Source organism: Anopheles gambiae, chromosome 3 (assembly GCF_943734735.2).
Source record: "Anopheles gambiae chromosome 3, idAnoGambNW_F1_1, whole genome shotgun sequence".
In the NCBI taxonomy this organism is placed as follows: domain Eukaryota; kingdom Metazoa; phylum Arthropoda; class Insecta; order Diptera; family Culicidae; genus Anopheles; species Anopheles gambiae.
Genome location: NC_064602.1, coordinates 42009908 through 42028627, shown reverse-complemented (window position 1 = coordinate 42028627; position 18720 = coordinate 42009908). Strand labels below are relative to the sequence as shown.

Here is an 18720-nt window from a genome sequence, read left to right as displayed (position 1 = left end):
TGATACAGTCGTTAACGACTTAACAGCATGTGATATGGGTACAAACTCAGAAAGATGCGGGCCCCATGAATAGGGCTACCTATCCTGCTATGAGTACAACAACAAGTCACTGATAGCCAGGTTCTTACGAGGATTAGGCAGGCCTAGATCGACTAAGCCTTTTTCATTAAATTAGAAGAAACGATATTCAATTTGTTTATCCTGCAATATGTGTCAATTCAGGAACAACAATCATAACAAGTATGCAAGCTAACATACAATCAATTTGTGACTTAATTGTAGGCAAAAATCGTATTCTTCCCTCCCAGATCGTATTCCCAAAGCTATATGTAACTATTCTACTACATGTTACAAATAACTAGACCTAAAATATAAAGATAAGACTCAGTGCCTCAGGGTGTATGATGTCAGCTGTAAGCTGATGTTGATTTATGATTTTATTTGAATTAAATTATTAAAAACGGCATTTTAATGATTGAAATGATTTATTCACCAGTACAATATTTTATTTTTACTCGGATACACACTCTGAAAAGAGAAAATATTACGATAAAGCACATCATTAGAACATAACTAAAACACATAACTTTAGACTTCACACTTACTATCAGTTTCTTCCCATCCAACATGTGCTCCAATGCGTTCGTTCTCTACCACCAACCAATCGTACAATGGCTGGAAGTATTCAATCAGTGCATCGGCACTCATTCGACGCTCCCCAGTAAGGACCTCCATTGCATCTGGCCAAGGCTTCGATGATCCCAGCTCCAGCATAGCCTTGATGGCATTACCCGCCTCAGTACTTTGATAGATGTCACAGTCGTTCAACGTCTTCTCGGGATCACCCTTCACATACTCTCCCGCCTTTTCGCAAGCAGCTCGGTGGAATTGGAATTGGATGATGTAAGAAACAAAGTAACGTAAATATTCCACATCAGCCGAGACGTGGTATTTGGCCGGTGCATCAAAGTCAGCTTCAGTACGAACTACTGGAGGCTCGATTCCTGAGTACTTTGAACGCATCTCCCAGAACTTGCAGTTATACTCCTCGGGCTTGATATCTCCACGGAAGATTCCCCACCGGTACTTATCGATTGTGTAAGCAAACGGTAAGAAAGCTAGTTTGGTCAAAGCAGAGCGATAAAACTGGTTCAACTTCGATTCTTCATCGAGTACAAAGTCCTTCAGCAGGCCAATCTTCTCCAAATGTTTCGGAGTAGAAACAGATAGAGAAAGAACATCACCGACAGCTTCGTGGAAGCCAGGATTCGCACCCGATCGGAACACACTGGGCAGATGCTGATACTGCAAGTAGTATTGAATGTGTCCCAGCTCATGATGAACTGTGAAGAACTGTTCCATTGTCACGCGTGTGCACTGCTTAATGCGAACGTCATCCTTTTTGGAAAAGTCCCATGCACTGGCGTGACATATAAGATCGCGACCGTCGTCGGGCTTTTCAAGGATGCTCTTTTCCCAGAAGGTTCTATAATAATAATAAAACAAATTATTACAAAGCTTTATGTTTTAGGATGGATGTTTAGGATTTACTCACTCTGGGAGCTTGGTCATGTTCAGCGACTGGAAGAACTCATCGCCCATTTCGAACATCTGGATCGGGTTGTATCCTTGGCGTACCATCTCCTCCGTTACATCAAGCAGCTGTCTGTCACCGAAAGGGCTGGTAATGTCAGCAATGTTTCCCCATCCTTGAGCCCACATGTTACCGAGCAAGTGCATCGGAATCGGTCCCTTCTCCGAAACCACTTCCTCACCGTAGAACTCGCGCAACTTATAGCGAACGTATGCATGGATCTGTTCATAAAACGGTCTCAACTCTTCGATCACAGCATCGACCTGTTCCTCGAACGTCTCATCTTCGTATGCACTAAGCCATGATTCAGCACCAGATTCGTAGTCTGCAAATACAAAATAAATTTCAATTATTTCTAGAATTATTTCAATTATTTCTAAGTCAAAATTCAACACTCAACTGTTCAACTGCGCAGCTTCTCCATTAAGGTCAACGTATTTCTGAAAATCTTCGCGAGTAGGCGTTCCAGCTGCATCGTACCACTGCTGCCAGTAGTACTTCAACTCCTCAGCATCTCGGCTGTTAGCCATAATCTCGGTCAACTCTGGTTCAAGTGCCAAATCACACTTGCTGCTATCATGATAATCACACACCTTAATCTTGGCGTAGTTTTCCTTCATATTATTAATGGCATCCAGCATTTCGGTAAACTTTTCCTCCGGCAGGGCAGAGTAACCCAGCCCAACCAGTTTCTTCACTCGACGTTTCAAATTCTCATTCTCGAAGCTTTCATACTCGAACTGGGAGAGGTATTCCGAAATTTGCTGTACAACAAGTTAAGAAAACGACAATATTGCTTAGCCACATACATCTATTCGAAGCAGTACACCGTCTCACCTTGAAGAATGCGGCATTTTCAGTAGCGACTTCATTCTTCACATCCAGATTATCGTCTGTAATGTTTGAATCGTAAGCCCAATTCGCTTCACTAGCTGCATTACGGCGTGCTAAGATTTCCGTCTCAATGTCCTCCAGGTATTGAAACACTTCCTCCTCTTGGGCCTGCAAAACACGGCGAGGGATCCTAGCCGTACTCACGTAACACACCAACCCAATGGCTAACGAAACCAACAGAACAACCCTCATCTTGGAGCACCTATCGCACTAGACAAGTGATACTGAGGCGTATCGTTCGAATTTGCATACGTATTTATTTACTTTCTTTATCACCAGCACTTGCTACGGACAGGCGATAAGAGGATTTGTTAATTTGTATTCAATTTTAGATTGTTATGCAAGGCACGTCCAATTGGACAATCCCATATTCATCGATAACATGGGACAATATACCTGCGAAGATAAGTATAGGTTTGTTTGAATGATAAGATGCTATTGACTTGTATTCGTCAGAAGCTTCGCGAGAATATTATTGTTTCTTTTCATTTTTACTGCTCGAGAAGGCACAGACAACGCTTCCATGTTTAATATTTTAGTGTGTCTTATTTTATTAACTAGTTCAACGATAATGTTCTACTCCAGAAGATCAGCAATATCATGTGCTCGATCGTGTCGATGCACTTTAAATAGTCTGGAGATCAAAAACGAAGGATGTGTTGTGTATTTAAGCTGATTTGCACTCTGCAAAAAAAAATTAAAATACGATCGTTAGTTTACTGAAAACCCAATAGCAACGATCGTTATTACTTACTGGGCTTTTCCTCCCATCCAACATGTGCTCCAAGAGCCTTATTTTCCTTCACCAACCAATCGTACAATGGCTGGAAGTATTCAATCAGCGCATCGGCGCTCATCTTGCGCTGTCCAGTCAGCACCTCCATCGCATCCGGCCACGGTTTGGACGAGCCCATAGCCAACATCGCCTTCAGTGCATTACCTGCCTCAGCGCTCTGATAGATGTCGCAATTATTTACCGTTTTCTGAGGATCACCCTTCACGTACTGGCCAGCCTTTTCGCAGGCCGCCCGATGGAACTGGAACTGTACGATGTACGACACAAAGTATCGCAGATATTCTACATCAGCCGACACATGGTACTTGGCTGCAGCGTCAAAATCGCTCTCGCTTCTCTCAACCGGTGGCTCAACGCCCGAATATTTCGTGCGCATCTCCCAGAACTTGCAGTTGTAATGTTCTGGCTTAACGTCACCACGGAATATTTCCCAGCGATACTTGTCCAGCGTGTAGGCGAACGGCAGGAATACCAGCTTCGCCAGACCAGCTTGGTAGAACTGATTAAGCTTTGATTCCTCGTCTTCAACGTAGTCCTTGAGCAGTCCAATCTTTTCCAAATGTTTCGGTGTTGAAACAGACAGGGAAAGAACGTCACCGACGGCCTCGTGGAAGCCAGGGTTGGCTCCCTCGCGGTAAACGCTTGGAAGGTGCTGATACTGCAGATAGTACTGGATGTGTCCCAGCTCGTGATGCACGGTGAAGAAGTCCTCCATGTTGACTCGTGTGCACTGCTTAATGCGCACATCATCCTTCTTGTAGAAGTCCCACGCACTGGCATGGCATACAAGCTCACGCCCATCGTTTGGCTTTTCCAGAATGCTCTTCTCCCAGAATGTGCTGAAAATCAATAAATTATTTTATTTATGCTTCCAGGCTTATTCTCTTTTTTGACTTACGATGGCAGTTTGGTCATGTTCAGCGACTGGAAGAACTCATCGCCCATTTGGAACATCTTCAGCGGGGTGTAGCCCTGTCGCACCATCTCCTCCGTAACGTCAAGCAGCTTCTTGTTCGGAAAGGGTGTCGTTATATCGGCAATATTGTCCCACGTCTGTCCCCACATGTTACCGAGCAGATGGATCGGAATCGGACCCTTCTCGGACACAATATCATTGCCGTAGTGCTTCCTCAGCTTGTACCGCACGTACGCATGGATCTGTTCGTACAGTGGTCGGATTTGCTCGATCGCAGCATCAACCTGTGCTTCGAACGTGTCATCCTCATACGCATCCAGCCAGTACTCAGCACCAGACGTAAAATCTGAAACGAATCGATAAATTCGATAAATTACACACTTCCGTTCTCATTCAAAAAAAAAAAAAGCACTACTCACTGTTCAGCTGAGCTGCCTCGCGATTCAGCGCCACGTACTCATCAAAGTCTTTCCTCACCGGCTTGCCGGACACCTCGTGCCACTGCACCCAGTAGTGTTTCAGCTCCTCCGGATCACGGCTCTTTGCAAGCGTCTCGGTCAGCTCCGGCTCCAGTCCGTAGTTGCAGTTCGACTCGTTCTTGTACTGGCACACCTTGGCGGTGGCGTAATTTTCCTGCATGCGCGAAATCGCATCGACAAGCTCTGAGAATTTCGTCTCATCCAGCGCAGCGTACCCCAAATCGGTAAGCTTCTTGATACGGCGCTTCAGGTCAGCATCTTTAAAGTTGTTGTAATCGTACAGCCGCAACTCACGGGCAACTTCCTGTTGGAGAAATCGTGGTAAAAAACAGGTAAGATGAAAAAGAATGACATTTTCAGCGCTGTTTGCTCTATTCTACACGATGAATATAGCAAATCATCTATCACTTAGCAGCACAGTTTAGCACCTTCCAAAATACCGCATTGTCCAGGGCCACCTTCATCGACAGTTCCCCCGTGTAGTCGGTGATGTTTGATTCGTAGTCCCACGAGGCGCTCGTTTCATCGTACGTGCGTTGCAAAATGGTCGATTCAATCGACGCCAGATACGCCCGCACTGATCGCTGATCGTTCGCCACGCTACGGCGTCGATGAACCACACTTCCGTCCACTAGGAACACTAGACAGCACCAAAAATACTGCCTCATCATTGTAAGCAAACAGAGCGCGGTTCACCAAATCACAACCAGTGGAGCACCCGAACGAACCTGCTGATGCTCCACACTCACCGTCGTACGGTCGGCGAATGAATTGTGTTCAGGCGATCGACCATAACTGCTCGATCAAAAAATTCGTTCTGAAACTGTCACGTGCGTTACGAAATGGGAAGAGCATGACTACGCATCGGATCGAGCGAACGGTAGCGCGGAATAAAAGAAACAGCATCCAAAATTGTTATCCCCTACCCCTTTTACGTGCGTAATTCCCAGCGACCTTGGGTGATCTGAGCCAGCCAAGTCGTGAGTGCTTTATCGCTTGAGAGCAAACTAGTGACAAGAAGTGATTGCTCTTTCGCATATCAGCGTACCCCGATCGTGTTTTCAGCGGTTTAATCCACCGAAACGTTGCGCGCTGATTGATGACAAATGGAAGCGGTGGGCTTTTTCAGGGCGCCAGCCGTTCATCTTATGCCCGCACGATAGGATATCAATGATCACCGGAGACAAGATCTTCCGCTCGGTAAACGATGATGCTCGTTATTGTTATCACAAGCGTGGCGAAGTGCGGGAAGCTATAAATAAACGATAGTTTCCCGCTGATTCAACCGGTTCGCAGTGGTTGATACCGGTTAGGTCGTGATTTACAGTAACTCCAAAAATAGCCAGTTTTCAGCTGATAGTGGCAGGCCCTCGCGAGATGGCGTACATACCGGCGACATACTTCGCCGTAGAAGGGGGTTTGCCGTGGAAGAGAGAGCAAATTTCTAGACAGAGATTCACGCTCCAAGCGCGCGCGCGCCGATAAATATCTCGTTGAGGGTCTCAGCGTAAGACCTTGCGGATCGCTATCAAACGCACTGTTGATGCGCGATGACCCACCATCCCCCCAATTACAAACGATGTTTACACACATAAACACACACACACACACACACTGAAGTCAGAACTCGCGAACTCGCTAATGACATGCATACAAACTAGCCGCATCAATTTGTGGGGCCATTTCCCCTACTACTACTTCCACCGCTGCTATCCGTACCTTGAAAAAGTTCGCATTTCGCGATGCGGCCTCGTTCCGCTGCTTTAGCGCCTCCTCCGTAATGTTCGACTCGTAGGCCCACGAAAGCTCGGTCGCGTTGTTGTTGCGCGCCAGTATCTCTGCCTCGAGATCGGTGACGTAGCGCTGGGCGGCCAACTCGTTGCGCTCGAGCTCCGGATCGGTGGCACCGATTGATGCCCCGAAGGTAAGCAACAGCAATAGCGGGAGAACCATACTGTACGCGGTACTTGCGGTATAAAGGGTCGGTTTCGAAACCCACTCTCCAACCCCGGTGCCGGTCGGGTGACAACTGAACTGTACGCACTACGGCGAAAGCTCTCTTATAGCTGCGCAACGGCCGCATACACCAGGCCTGTGTTCTACGGGCGCGTTGCATTAAACAATAGAAGAAGAATGAGCTCAGGGAAAGAAGGAAAACCGGCCTGTTGAACGCCAATAGGGGGACACCCGGACCTCTGGATGGGGAAACTGGATTGGTGGGCGATTTGTGCATGCAATTATGTTATTCAGTTAATAAGGGCATTGCCCCTGCGATCACACCCGTATCGTAATGTGAAGATATTTATTTTGTCAGGCACAAGCTGAAGAGCCCTATCAAGATTACAAAACAACAACAAAATTAAACATCAATTTTTTTACCCAAAAAAAAGCAATACCTTTTGAGTGAAAACGGATCTACTTTCCTTTGAGCATGGAGAAAACAGAACATAAACGAAAACAAATCCCCAGAGCTACCCAAATCCGGTTATGAATCCACTAACCTCCCCCTTTGTACGCCAGCTGATGAGGATCCTCACAGCACGCACGATCAGCAAACGAAGGAACTAAGACGGTCGGAGCACTTTATCCCACAAAAACTCGTTTCCACCCATCGAGAAGAAGCTCAAGATCAGGGAACACAACACTCAGCACGCCCTGGTAAACGGGTCTAACCAGTTCAACGAAAGTGATGCAAAATGTAGACCACTCCACTCCACACTTCTTCACCAGCCCTGACCAGCCACTAAGTTCCTTGTCACGGCTCGATTCCGAAATTAATTCTATCAACACGAGAGCACAACGTTGCGTTGAATCCAGTATTTGAGCTCGTCAAATTTTAATCCACACTCCCGTTAGTTCTATCCACGTTAGGTGATGTAATCGGGTGGATTTGATATTCCCCCGCCGAACATTACCTTCAGAAAGCGCCCCTGATCATCAACGGCATCGTTGCGCATGTCGAGCGTATCGTCGGTAATATTCGTTTCGTAGTTCCAGGACTGCAGGGTGGTGTTGTAGTTAATCTCCAGAATATCATCCTCCAGCTCGTTCAGAAAGTTTCGTGCAATCAGTTCACTCGCTTCCAGCTCACTCAGGTCGCTGGCGGCCAGCGCTAGGACCGTCGACCTTATGCCAATTAACACCAGCACCACAAACACTTCCTTCAAGCCTGCGTACGCCATGGCGCCTAGCAGCACTGGTTGATCGGTACCAGGTTGAGCGATCGGAATCGGTTTCTCCAAGATACGTTTGGCTCACACTTCAAAGCTCAGTATTGCTCTGAAATGGATCAGCACTGTTGATACCGTTTTTATAGGGAACGCATTTACACTGATCAATGCTGTTATAATGTTGGTGACGAACAGGGCGCAACAAGCAAAAAAACAGAGATGTCAATCGAGAATGATATTTATCACATCACGAGATGTTTATCTGCTTCCACGTACGGTTCGCATGAGGGCTGACGATTTGCGGTACAATCGTTCCGTTGCGGAATGCGTAATTGATAATTGTTTGCAAAGAGAGGCAAATGTCTACGGCAAAACGATGTTGTTACATTGTGTTGGTGTGGCCATTTGTTATACTAAAACACATAAGGGATTAATTTCGTCTCTACATTATATTACACTCGATTAGTAAAATCCTATACAAAGTGGGCACTTTTCGGGCCAAGGCTTTGCAATCGTACCCAAGCAATCGCGTGCTTAAACCATTTCACATAATGTCTCACTGGCCATACAATGGAATGACGCAAGTGAAGATGTGTCCGGTACGAGCAGGATAATTTAAGAACACACGCATGGAACCGGTTGCTGGAGCGTTAATCAATAAAAACCTGATTTATTTGTCTGGTGCGTCCTGTCCTGCTAGCTGTTGCAAAACAACACCTTCCAAGGTTGAGGGCTTACAGTATCGTCGCACATCCTTTGCAAAGTATCAAATGTAAACATTATTTATTTCTCTTAGCATGTCATTTGTAATGTTTTATTGAAGGTCAATGTCATGTATAACAGTTAAATCGTTAAAAACACACAATATAATCGCAAAACCATTTCTTTTAGGGAGTATTTGCTGTAGTTTGCTTAGGCCGCCATAAAATCAATTGGATGTGAGACGCATTCTAAACGGCGAAGAAAGACAAATGCAAATTAGATACGTTCTGTTTCTTCAGATACTCTTAAACACATACTTTGGGAGTCGGTCCAGCCAACGTGCGCTCCGAGCCGTTTGTTTTCCTCCAACAACCACTGGTAGAGAGGATAGAAATATTCCAGAATAGCATCGGCACTCATCTTGCGCTCTCCGGTAAGCACCTCCATCGCGTCCGGCCATGGTTTCGACGATCCAAGGGCAAGCATTTCCCTATATAAAAAAATGACACCGTTAAGTTGTGCCCTTTCTTACCTTCTTCGATGGGTTTAAACTATCTTACTTCAACTTGTTGCCCGCAGCCGTGCTCTGATAAATGTCACAATTGTTAAGCGTCTTCTCCGGGTCACCTTTCACGTACTCGCCCGCCAGCGCACAGGCCGCACGATGGAACTGGAACTGTATAACGTAAGACACGAAGTAACGCAGATACTCAACATCAGCCGAGACGTGATATTTGGCCGGTGGGTCAAAGTCCTGCTCGGTTCGAACGACCGGCGGCTCCACACCGGAGTAGCGCGAACGCATCTCCCAGAACTTGCAGTTGTACTCCCTCGGCTTAATATCGCCACGGAACACGCCCCAGCGATACTTGTCCAGGGTGTATGCAAACGGTAGAAAGACGAGCTTCGTCACACCGGCCCGGTAGAACTGGTTGATCTTAACCTGCTCATCCTCCTCGTAGTCCTTCAGCAGGCCCACTTTCTTCAGATGCTTCGGCGTCGATACCGACAGGGAAAGAACGTCACCGACGGCCTCATGGAAGCCGGGGTTTGCTCCACCTCGGAACTCTACCGGCTGATGCTGATACTGTAGATAGTACTGAATGTGTCCCAGCTCGTGATGAACGACAAAGAACTCGCGCATATTGACGCGCGTACACTGCTTGATGCGAACGTCATCGATCGCGAAAAAGTCCCACGCACTTGCGTGACAGACAAGATCGCGCCCATCGGTCGGCTTTTCTAGGATGCTTTTCTCCCAGAACGTTCTGCAAAGTTGGTAAATGGATATTAAAAAAAGTAATTTTTTTTTTAAACAAACAGCAATACACACTGAGGAAGTTTTGTCATGTTCAGTGAGGTGAAGAAATCATCTCCCATCTGGAACATTTTGATCGGGGTGTACCCTTGGCGTATCATTTCATCTGTAACATCGAGAAGTTTCTTCTCCGGGAACGGTGTAGTAAAGTCGGCAATCTTTGGCGTAAGAAATTTTGTGTTAATATCATGGCAATGTCATATAAACACAACCAAACACCTACGTTATCCCACGTCTGCGCCCATAGATTGCCGAGCAGATGCATCGGAATCGGTCCGGTCGGGGACACCAGCTTATCGCCGTACTTCTGGCGCAGCTTGTACCGCACGTACGCATGCAGCTGCTCGTACAGGGGCCGTATTTGTTCAATCACATCATCGACCTGCTGCTCGAACGTGCTATCATCGTACTCGTTCAACCAAACGGCCGCGCCGGAGCTGAAATCTAGGAAGGGCACGATCAACCCACGATAAATGCCAACGAGTGCCGCTTCCGCGCTACTTACTATTCCGCAGTGCCGCCTGTCGGTTCAGCTCAACGTACTTCTGGAAGGACTCGCGCACCGGTGCACCGGTCGCATTGTACCACTGGACCCAGTAGTACTTCAGTTCCTCCGGCTCACGGTGGTTGGCAAATATTTCCGTCAGCTCCGGATCGAGCGAAAGGTCACACTTGGTCGCATCGCCGTGAGCACAAAACTTTGCCTTTGCGTAGTTCGATTCCATGCTGGCGATCGCTCCGAGCAGCTCCTTAAACTGATTTGCCGGTAGTGCGGCATAGCCCAGCTTGGCAAGCTTCTTGATTCGCCGTTTCAGCGTAGCATTCGTTAGCTGATCTGTCTTAAACTGCTGCAATTCCTCCGCGACTGCCTAGTGATTGAACAGGAAAGGATTCCATTGGTAGCATTCCTTAGCCTTTAAACACAAAGATGGCTCTTGCGCCATTTTACCTTAGCCACTTCGGCGAAATCGGCAGCGGCTTTCGTTTTTTTCGATAGGTTGAACTCCGTAAGATTCGAACCATACTCCCAGGCAGCCAGTGTTTGGTGAGCTTTCGTTTGCTGATAACGCTGCTCGATCCATTCCACTATTTGGCTTATTTCGGTCTCGGACGGTGCCTTTTCACTCTCCGTTGAACGACGCTTCACCGGACCGGCTGCGATGGTGGACGCAAATAGCAGCATCAGCCATACGGAACGCCATTGGATATTACTTGCCATGATGTGCCTTTCACAATGCAATATTTCGTTATACACAAAAAGACATTTATTTGTTTTATGGGAAACTGGTAATCAAAATTAAAACAAATTACTTTAACTAAACCTACTTTTCAGAATCTCTTCGAACGTTCCAATCCCATTGAATCGTTTCAGCTTAACCGTTTATCAGCACTTGCACAGGGAACACTGGTCGTGAGCTGCTGTTTGCGCTATCACCGTCACTCACATACTGCTGGACGCTCGGGATGAACAAACCTTTGCAAGTGATTCCAAATCGATTTAACCTTTTGAACTCGTTAGAGCTGAGATTATGGGAGGTGGGGGCTAAATCAGGCATTTGATTGAGCTGTTTATAATTGTCGTTTTGATTAGAGTGGTCCAGAGTGGTAGCAAAATGGTGTTAGTTGTGTGACTTTAGTTTTGTTGATAATCATACCGATTTACACATTGAAAAGAAAGTGTAGCACAGGGTTTCTCGATGTGGTTTCAATAAATTGCGTGTAATGTTTTTGAATTCTTAAAAACTTGTTATAGAAAAACTGGCAATATGTGTGATTATTGCTTGATAAATGTCCGTCCAATACAGCCTTTAGAGACATTATTCAGTGCCACGCAGCCTTGATTCTTAACTTGAACCCATGGCAGGCTTATTATTGAGTCGTTCGAGTTGACGACTGTACCACGGGACCGCTCCTATTTAAAAATAATTCTTTAGACAGTTGGCAACACTGTTACTTCTGTTAAATGCATATAAAACAATCATAATATAAAGGAATTTCAAACAATGCAAATAATTTAAAAAAGGTTCAAAAATCAATTTAATGGTTTGACTATAATGGTTGGACATTAAAAAAAGAAATATATTTGCTTTGTTTAATATTTATTTTAAAAAAAAACACCCCAAAAAACACATTTAATCTTTTGAAAGTATTACATCATATCCAAAAACAATTACATTTTTTTCAAAATTATAAAAATGGGGCTATTTTAATAAAAATATAACTAAAACCATGTTTCATGTAAAAACTACACACAAAATATCATAATTAATTGGAATGTTAGGAATTGCGAAACAGCTAAGAAAAATGATAATTTATTCAATCATGTATTCAACATAGAGCTAAAATGAAATAAATGAAATGAAATAGATTAATTTATTATTTTTTAAATTACTTCAAACCAATTTTTGCAGATTAATGATAAAAAGAACTAAACAAAATATCGATAAAACAATGAATTTATAATATTTTATATATTCAAATCTTATTTATAGCCAACCATAACAATAATTAAACTTATAGATTCTCAACGGAAAATTAATATTACTTACCATAATTTCTTTCCTCCCAAAACGCACGAGTAACCCTTTCCACAGTTGAGTTTGATCTTTTGGTATTGTATTGGTGATTTTTTTTCTTTTTTTAAAGGACGGGAAATAAGTTTACTTGATCCGAATTCTTCGAGCTGGACATATCGTGATTTTGTTTGTTTGTATTTTGGTTTTGTTTTTTTTTCTTTTGCTTTATGCTTATCAGTGTACGTAATACTCAATACCTTAGTATCACCACTACTAAACCGACACCGGACGGCCGTGAGATCAAAATTGTTTTTGATTAAGATTAGAGATTAACGTGACCGTTGCCGGTTTGATCTGTATGGGTGTACTTTCCGTCGCAAGTTAAATCTGCTATCGCCAGCTGTTAAAAAATCTAAACAACAAAATTCATACTACCGATAAAAGTATTTGTAAAACTGCTAATAGTAATTATACCCTTAACTGCGATAACCCTCGCGAATGTGCGGGTTTTGCTGCGCCAAAGAACGTACGTTTTGGTACCGTTTTGCTTTTTGCTTAGTAAACAATCTGTTTTCTAACATTTCTGATTTTTTCCCCCCAAAAGGATGTATGCAGGGGTTGATTTCACTCGAGTTCGTTTGGTTCGTGTTCCATTAAGCTTAGCAACGAATTGTGGCTAGCGCACTGGCATTTCGAGAAGTCTTCTGCGTTACAGCTGTGTGGCCCTGTGTTTGTGTGAGTGTGTCAAATCGCTGAGGCTCCTTCGTTCGAAGCGAGTCCCTCCTGTAAAGAGGTGTGCGACAAAGAAGCAACTTCCATCCGATTGGCAATCAAACGATGTGTCATAAAATAGCTGCTAATCATCATGCAAATGCTTTAGCACATAAGTCTCTTCGTTTTTGTTTTGTTTTAAGTAGTATCTTTCTTAGCCTTCCTACATTCGCTAGAGATGTTTGCTAATGCTTCTATACCTTGTTAAAGATCGTCCGACGAAAAATACTACCACTGTTTTGCTTTTACCTTTACTTGTTGCTTAGTTAAGATGCTAACACCACTGATTGCATTACATTTCTACCTAAATCGTGCACCAGGAGAATTTGATTGAAAAACGTGGGAAAAAGTAGGGTATCCGGGGCCCGGCAGTACCGCAATCACTGAGTAGGAGCACGACGCCGGGTATTGCCAAGGCATCCGGCACGGCTGAGTAGATGCCGCTTCCAGCCACCGTCCAGCGGAAGGAGTACATCATCGTGGCACAGTGGACATCGGGCTGCCCCTGTCGTAAGCTCTGGAGCGGAGAAGAGTTTATCAATTTTTGTTTCGTTGAATGCAAGCCTTCCACAACAAACTCACCGCGGCAAAAGTCCTCCATCAGGTGGTACTCGTAGAGATCCTTGTGTACCGATTCCGTGCACCGTTCACAGGACAAGTAGCTCGCTTTGGCCTCGCATTCATCTGCAATGACAATAATTAGTTGAGGTGACATAGCTTACAGATTGATCACCGTAGACCTACGTATTAGATGTCCGGAGAGTGCCGCCACCTCAAGTATCTGGCTACACTGGGGACATTTCGTCAGCACCGGGCACGCCTTCCAGTAGTGTTTGTCTAACTGGGTGGGATCACCATGACAAATCCAATCACAAAACGGACACCGGCTAGAACGAACATGTTTAAAACAGGATCAAGCTTTGTGCAATCCAAATCAACCATCCTCCCAAAAACCATCTCTCACATTTCATTCTCGATGCCGTCGAACGAGTCCGAGTTGGAGCTTTTGCGCGAACCCGTTCCATTCTCTGCGCCAGCCGAACCACCGGGCAGAAACCCGATCGTACTGTCGTACATTGCCGTCTTGTGCTGGGACAGCTTCGGACGATCCTTCCCATTGCAGGTGTTACCGAGCGGTTCCAGCTTGTCGTAGTACGCGCCCCCATTGCTGTCCCGGGCGCTCTCCACCTCCACGGGGACGCTGGTGACCGGCGGGGAGTCTGCCATCGCCCACTGCCCATGGTGATGACCGATGGCGTGGCCGCTCTTGCTCTTGATGATGCCCGCCGTCGTCGCATCCAGCCGCCGGACCGGGCTCGAGTGGGTATCCTGCAATTTCATGGAACTGAAACTAGACTGCCAACTACCGGTCTGTGTGTCGGAGAAACTGACGATTGTGCGGCCATCGTAGCGCTGGCTCTTGTTGCGTATCTCCACCGGTGGGGAACTCTTCGAGCTGCTCGACATCGGCGGCGAACAGATGCCGGTAAACGAGGTCGGTCCACAGAACTGTTTGTTCTCCAGCATGTCCTTTTTGCGCTGGAGCAGAGGCCGAGAGATTGAACATTAGATACGCCATAACTGTTAGCAAACGGTGGATGATACTTACCTGCAGATCGATCTTGTCAAACTCGGCAAACAGCTGCCGGTAGAGCAGATTTCTGCGCGTGATATCATCGTCCGGTGGGAGCTGTTTGCGTACCAGCCGCGGGTTCACCTTGTACACCAGCAGCAGCACCCGCTCGGCGACCTTTCGCACCGACTCGGCCGGATGGTGAATGCCGGAGCAGCCGGCCTCCGAGAGCGTTCGGCAGGCGAGCCCGCTCTGCTTGTCGTTCGAGATGCCCTGGCTCAGGACGAGCTGCTCCAGCATCTGCATGCGGCTCAGCGCTAGCCGGGGATGCGTCCCGTTGCCGACCGGCCGCGACAGGGCCGGTGCGATGAGGTGCTGCTCGCGCACCTCCGGACAGGCCGCGATGCTCAGGATCGTGTGCTGCGCTAGTGTGTGAACGCGCGCGGACGGATCGCCACTCTTGGACAGCAGCTCCGGCAGCAGCCGATCGACCGATCGGGCAACCTCGCTCGGTGCCACGCTGCGCAGATAACAAGAAAAAGGGTTCGTCTTGTTAGGCAAAACAGCGAACGCTCTTTCTACTTACCGATTCGGAACAAACTCCATGAACAAACTTCGCACAGTTTCCGTCGCCTGACTGAAGCCCGAAAACACCGCATCGCGAACTCCCCGGTGCAGGAGCAGCGTCGCCCCACGGCATATCTTGTTCGGACCGGCCTGTGCTGCCTGTGCCTGCGGTTCTGGTTCGATCTCGTGCTTCAGGATGCCCCGCAGCCGGATCAGTCCCTCCTCACGATCGGTAAACTGTCGCGAGTAGATCAACTCCACCAGCTCCATGCCGAAGATCAGTATCGGCAGCGCTGCCTGCCGCCGTTCGCGATCGTTCAGTTTGCACCGGATCTTTCCACCGTCCTGCTCGATCATGGCCGTGCCTTGGCACTCCCGCAAGAAATCGTTCGCGTGCGTGCTGTGGAAATAAGAAAATGGGGTTTAATTCTTGGAACACACCGTCTCTCTCTCTCATCAATTCTTCCTAACCCCAGGGTAGGAATTGCTCGCTCGTCGTAATCTTCGTAGCTATTGCGCGGTGCACTCTTGTTGCGCCTCCGCAACGATCCCGTATTGGTCGGCGATCGCATCGGACTTCGCCCTTTGTGGCTCAGCAGCGGTGAACTCTGCGCCATCTCCTCCGGCCTCGTAAGACTCTGCTGGGACGTGCGTCCTTCCGCCTTTACCGTCCCGCTTCCGCCGCTCGAAGCGGACGCAGTCGTCGTTCCGGTCGTGGAATTGCTTGCGGTAGAATCCGTTGCATCGCCGGCCGGCAACTTGGTACCGTCCTGCCCCGCCTGCGTGTGCAGATGGTGCGCGTGTGGCAGCGTAGCATCACCGGACAGTGCGCTGGCCACATCCTGCAGGCTGGGCGGCGAAGGCAACGTTGGCTTGGAAGCGTACAGCTCCGAACAGGAGTCATTGCTCGTCACGTGCTTGTCGCTCTGGAGCAGCAGCTCCACCCGCAGCTGATCGAACACCGCCTTCCGGTACATCTCGATCTGCTCCTTGCGCAGCCGGGCAGTGGTAAAATCCTCCGCCTGTACCGCCTGCCGCTTGGCCAGTGCGTACCGCCCGAGACGCTCTCCGGCCGTCCGTAGCGCTCCCATGCAGAGCTTCAGCTTTCGCGCGTACTCGAACCGTTCGTCTGGGGATGAAAAACATGTTCGCCTTAATGAAAGCTTTTATGATTAGTGTGTAAAGAATATCATACCCTGAACTGCTTGCACTTTAAGCAGCTCCATCTTGCGCACAACCTCACAGATGCTCTCCTCCACGTACATCGAGTAGGAAAGATCGTCACAGGCCGATGCCAGCGAACTGTTCAGTGTGTCGATGTTGGCCGGAACCGCATTCAGCAGTGCGGACACGTTTCCCTGAGACGCTGCGAGCTCTTCCGCGGTCAGCTCTTCGCCCAGTATGTTGATTGCGAGCAGGGCCACCTGGTTGTCCTTGTTGAAGTGATTCGGATGGGCAGGACCGAGCCGTAGCTTCAGATGGGAGCCCACCTTCGGGGCAACGGTCACGCTCTGCAGCTCGCGTGAGGTATAGTTCGTGCTGGCATTGTCGGACAGCGCCACAAAGCCCATATACTCAAAGCTCTGGCTGGAGGGTGTGCTGGGTGCGGCTTTGCTGGAGTAATGTATCCATAGCTCGATGCGTTCCGCTACAAAAAATGGAAGAATGGGAATATACGAGGGATGAAATGTGATTGTCATTATTTTTTAGCGTTACAAAAAAAGCACTTTGTCATGCCAGTACACACACACAGTCATTTGTTAGTATAATCAATATATCGAACAACATTTTAATAATTCGTGCCAAAAACCTCTCTATCTCTGTCTTGCCCAACAAAAAAGTTTTCACCTCACATGTACCCCTTTTTCCCCCACATGTGTTTACCAAACGATCAAACCAGGCGAAAACCGGAAACGGCCCGGCAAACCACCACACACACATACTCATGCCGTAAGCCGGACATAAACACCAATAAAATTCGCCACGTGTTTCGTCAAAAGGGGGCAATGAATTCAGGCCCGCTTCACTCGGGAAAACAACAACATTCCGGCGGGTGTTCATCGCATCGATGAACCTTCGGATGAACGCGCTCTCTCAGTGTCAATGGTCCACCACCTGCCTTCGGAAGTAGCTCCTTTCCTCTTCCATAGCCCCCCCAAGATGGCACGAATACTTACGAATGTAATACTGATGGGCCAGCACCTGTATGCGGACGATGCGGGCTGGGTGGAAGAATCGCAGCACAATCTCCTTCGGGCTGACCGCGCTGTCCGCATTCGAGCGCCAGCCGTGCACGGTCGGGCTGTGACTGTTCAGCTCGCTGGCCGGATACTCCGAGTCCTCATCTGTGGGGAGTCGGAGTACAGAAAACTTGCTCACATTACACACTCAAGACCGTCTTGCAGGAGATCCTTGCCACCAAATGCCACCATACCTGAAGCAAACACCACCTTGAAGGGGACTTTGCGTGCCATGTTTGCGGCACTGGGCGCACGGTGGACCAACTTTAGCCGTATCGGTGCATATTTAACGTGGAGGTTGGGAAGAATTAGTTTTTGCAATATTAATTATCAACAACGTTATGTAAGCACGGGCTGCGGATACGGCGGAACTGCAGTCAATTCACTCGGCAGTAATAGGCGTAAGAACAGCAGCAGGAACCTCTCTGCAGCCAGTCCTTCCACCGTATCCCTTGACTAGGGGGATTCACACACACCAGGGTTTTCGTAGCACTGGCTTCACATACTTGTTGGTGAAGATGATTTAAAGCACCTATAATTACGTATGCACCACCTTGATATCGCTGCCCGATTATCGATTAAGAGTTGGTCGAAGAGGATTGTACAAATTTACAAAGAATAGTGCAAGATACAGCCATCACCGGACATCACCGTGCTCATAATTGACCGATTAGATTAGACACTTTGCTTTGGTACCCAGGACAAATGCTGTACTCCCGTTCGAGTGAAAAGAAGCCAGCGCCACAACAGAGCAAACACAATGAAAAGCAGAAAAGCACTAGCACGCACAGCAAAACGCAATAAAAAGGCAACTCTAGGAATGATACTGTTAGAAAACGTTCTTCTCTATTCTCGATACTCTAGCAGTACCACGGAATTGGCCACTTGAAAGGCGACGGCATGTCGCCTACAGCGAAGTGAGGGCAATTTTTCACTCCGAGCCTTCGCTGGACCGTGTCTGACAATGGTCTGGGATGCTTGTGCTGTGGAATGGAAAATGGTGGAAATGAACTGGGTATTGGGAAAACCAGTGTCTCCAGTGTCATGCGCACATGCGTAGGCTAGGAGAGGATGGGTTTGATAGTACGTGCTGTTGATGGCTGTCAGATTCGAAAGGACTCACTGGTTGCACGTTGATGAGCATATGCTGCAGAGCTGTTGTTGAAATATAAAAGACCGTTGCT

The 18720-nt window shown here is 47.4% G+C and overlaps 3 protein-coding genes across 9 annotated transcripts; all 3 read right to left on the bottom strand.

Annotated features, from left to right (window-relative positions):
- Positions 1-400: 400 nt before the first annotated feature.
- LOC4578145 (angiotensin-converting enzyme) lies at positions 401-2923 on the bottom strand. The gene is made up of 5 exons (XM_061661012.1): positions 2432-2923; positions 1995-2358; positions 1556-1919; positions 606-1486; positions 401-528 (listed from the first exon to the last, which is right to left on the bottom strand). Exons 1-5 carry the CDS (start codon positions 2678-2680, stop codon positions 512-514), a joined length of 1875 nt encoding a protein of 624 aa, XP_061516996.1. The 5' UTR covers positions 2681-2923; the 3' UTR covers positions 401-511.
- Positions 2924-3014: 91 nt separating this feature from the next.
- LOC1279159 (angiotensin-converting enzyme) lies at positions 3015-7955 on the bottom strand. 3 transcript variants are annotated; one of them, XM_318838.5, is made up of 5 exons: positions 7595-7955; positions 4620-4983; positions 4183-4546; positions 3243-4123; positions 3015-3172 (listed from the first exon to the last, which is right to left on the bottom strand). In XM_318838.5, the coding sequence occupies exons 1-5, from the start codon at positions 7859-7861 to the stop codon at positions 3156-3158; spliced, it is 1893 nt and encodes a 630-aa protein (XP_318838.5). In that variant the 5' UTR covers positions 7862-7955; the 3' UTR covers positions 3015-3155. The 3 variants fall into 3 exon arrangements, with proteins under 3 accessions (XP_318838.5, XP_061516995.1, XP_061516994.1); XM_061661011.1 differs by lacking the exon at positions 7595-7955 and adding an exon at positions 6399-7577; XM_061661010.1 differs by lacking the exon at positions 7595-7955 and adding an exon at positions 5108-5689.
- A 676-nt stretch (positions 7956-8631) lies between these two features.
- Positions 8632-18534, bottom strand: LOC1279158 (angiotensin-converting enzyme). Of its 5 annotated transcripts, XM_061661009.1 has the most exons (12): positions 17731-18514; positions 17474-17641; positions 16492-16944; positions 15768-16425; positions 15443-15696; positions 10819-10955; positions 10375-10738; positions 10093-10313; positions 9885-10027; positions 9112-9819; positions 8869-9041; positions 8632-8799 (listed from the first exon to the last, which is right to left on the bottom strand). In XM_061661009.1, exons 1-12 carry the CDS (start codon positions 17768-17770, stop codon positions 8762-8764), a joined length of 3357 nt encoding a protein of 1118 aa, XP_061516993.1. In that variant the 5' UTR covers positions 17771-18514; the 3' UTR covers positions 8632-8761. The 5 variants fall into 5 exon arrangements, with proteins under 5 accessions (XP_061516993.1, XP_001238053.3, XP_061516992.1 ...); XM_061661007.1 differs by lacking the exons at positions 8632-8799; positions 8869-9041; positions 9112-9819; ... (2 more) ...; positions 10375-10738; positions 10819-10955 and adding exons at positions 12464-13673; positions 13739-13840; positions 13901-14043; ... (1 more) ...; positions 14549-14695; positions 14766-15249 and having other exon boundaries at positions 15316-15696; positions 17731-18534; XM_061661005.1 differs by lacking the exons at positions 8632-8799; positions 8869-9041; positions 9112-9819; ... (2 more) ...; positions 10375-10738; positions 10819-10955 and adding exons at positions 12464-13673; positions 13739-13840; positions 13901-14043; positions 14121-14695; positions 14766-15249 and having other exon boundaries at positions 15316-15696; positions 17731-18534.
- Positions 18535-18720: the final 186 nt, after the last annotated feature.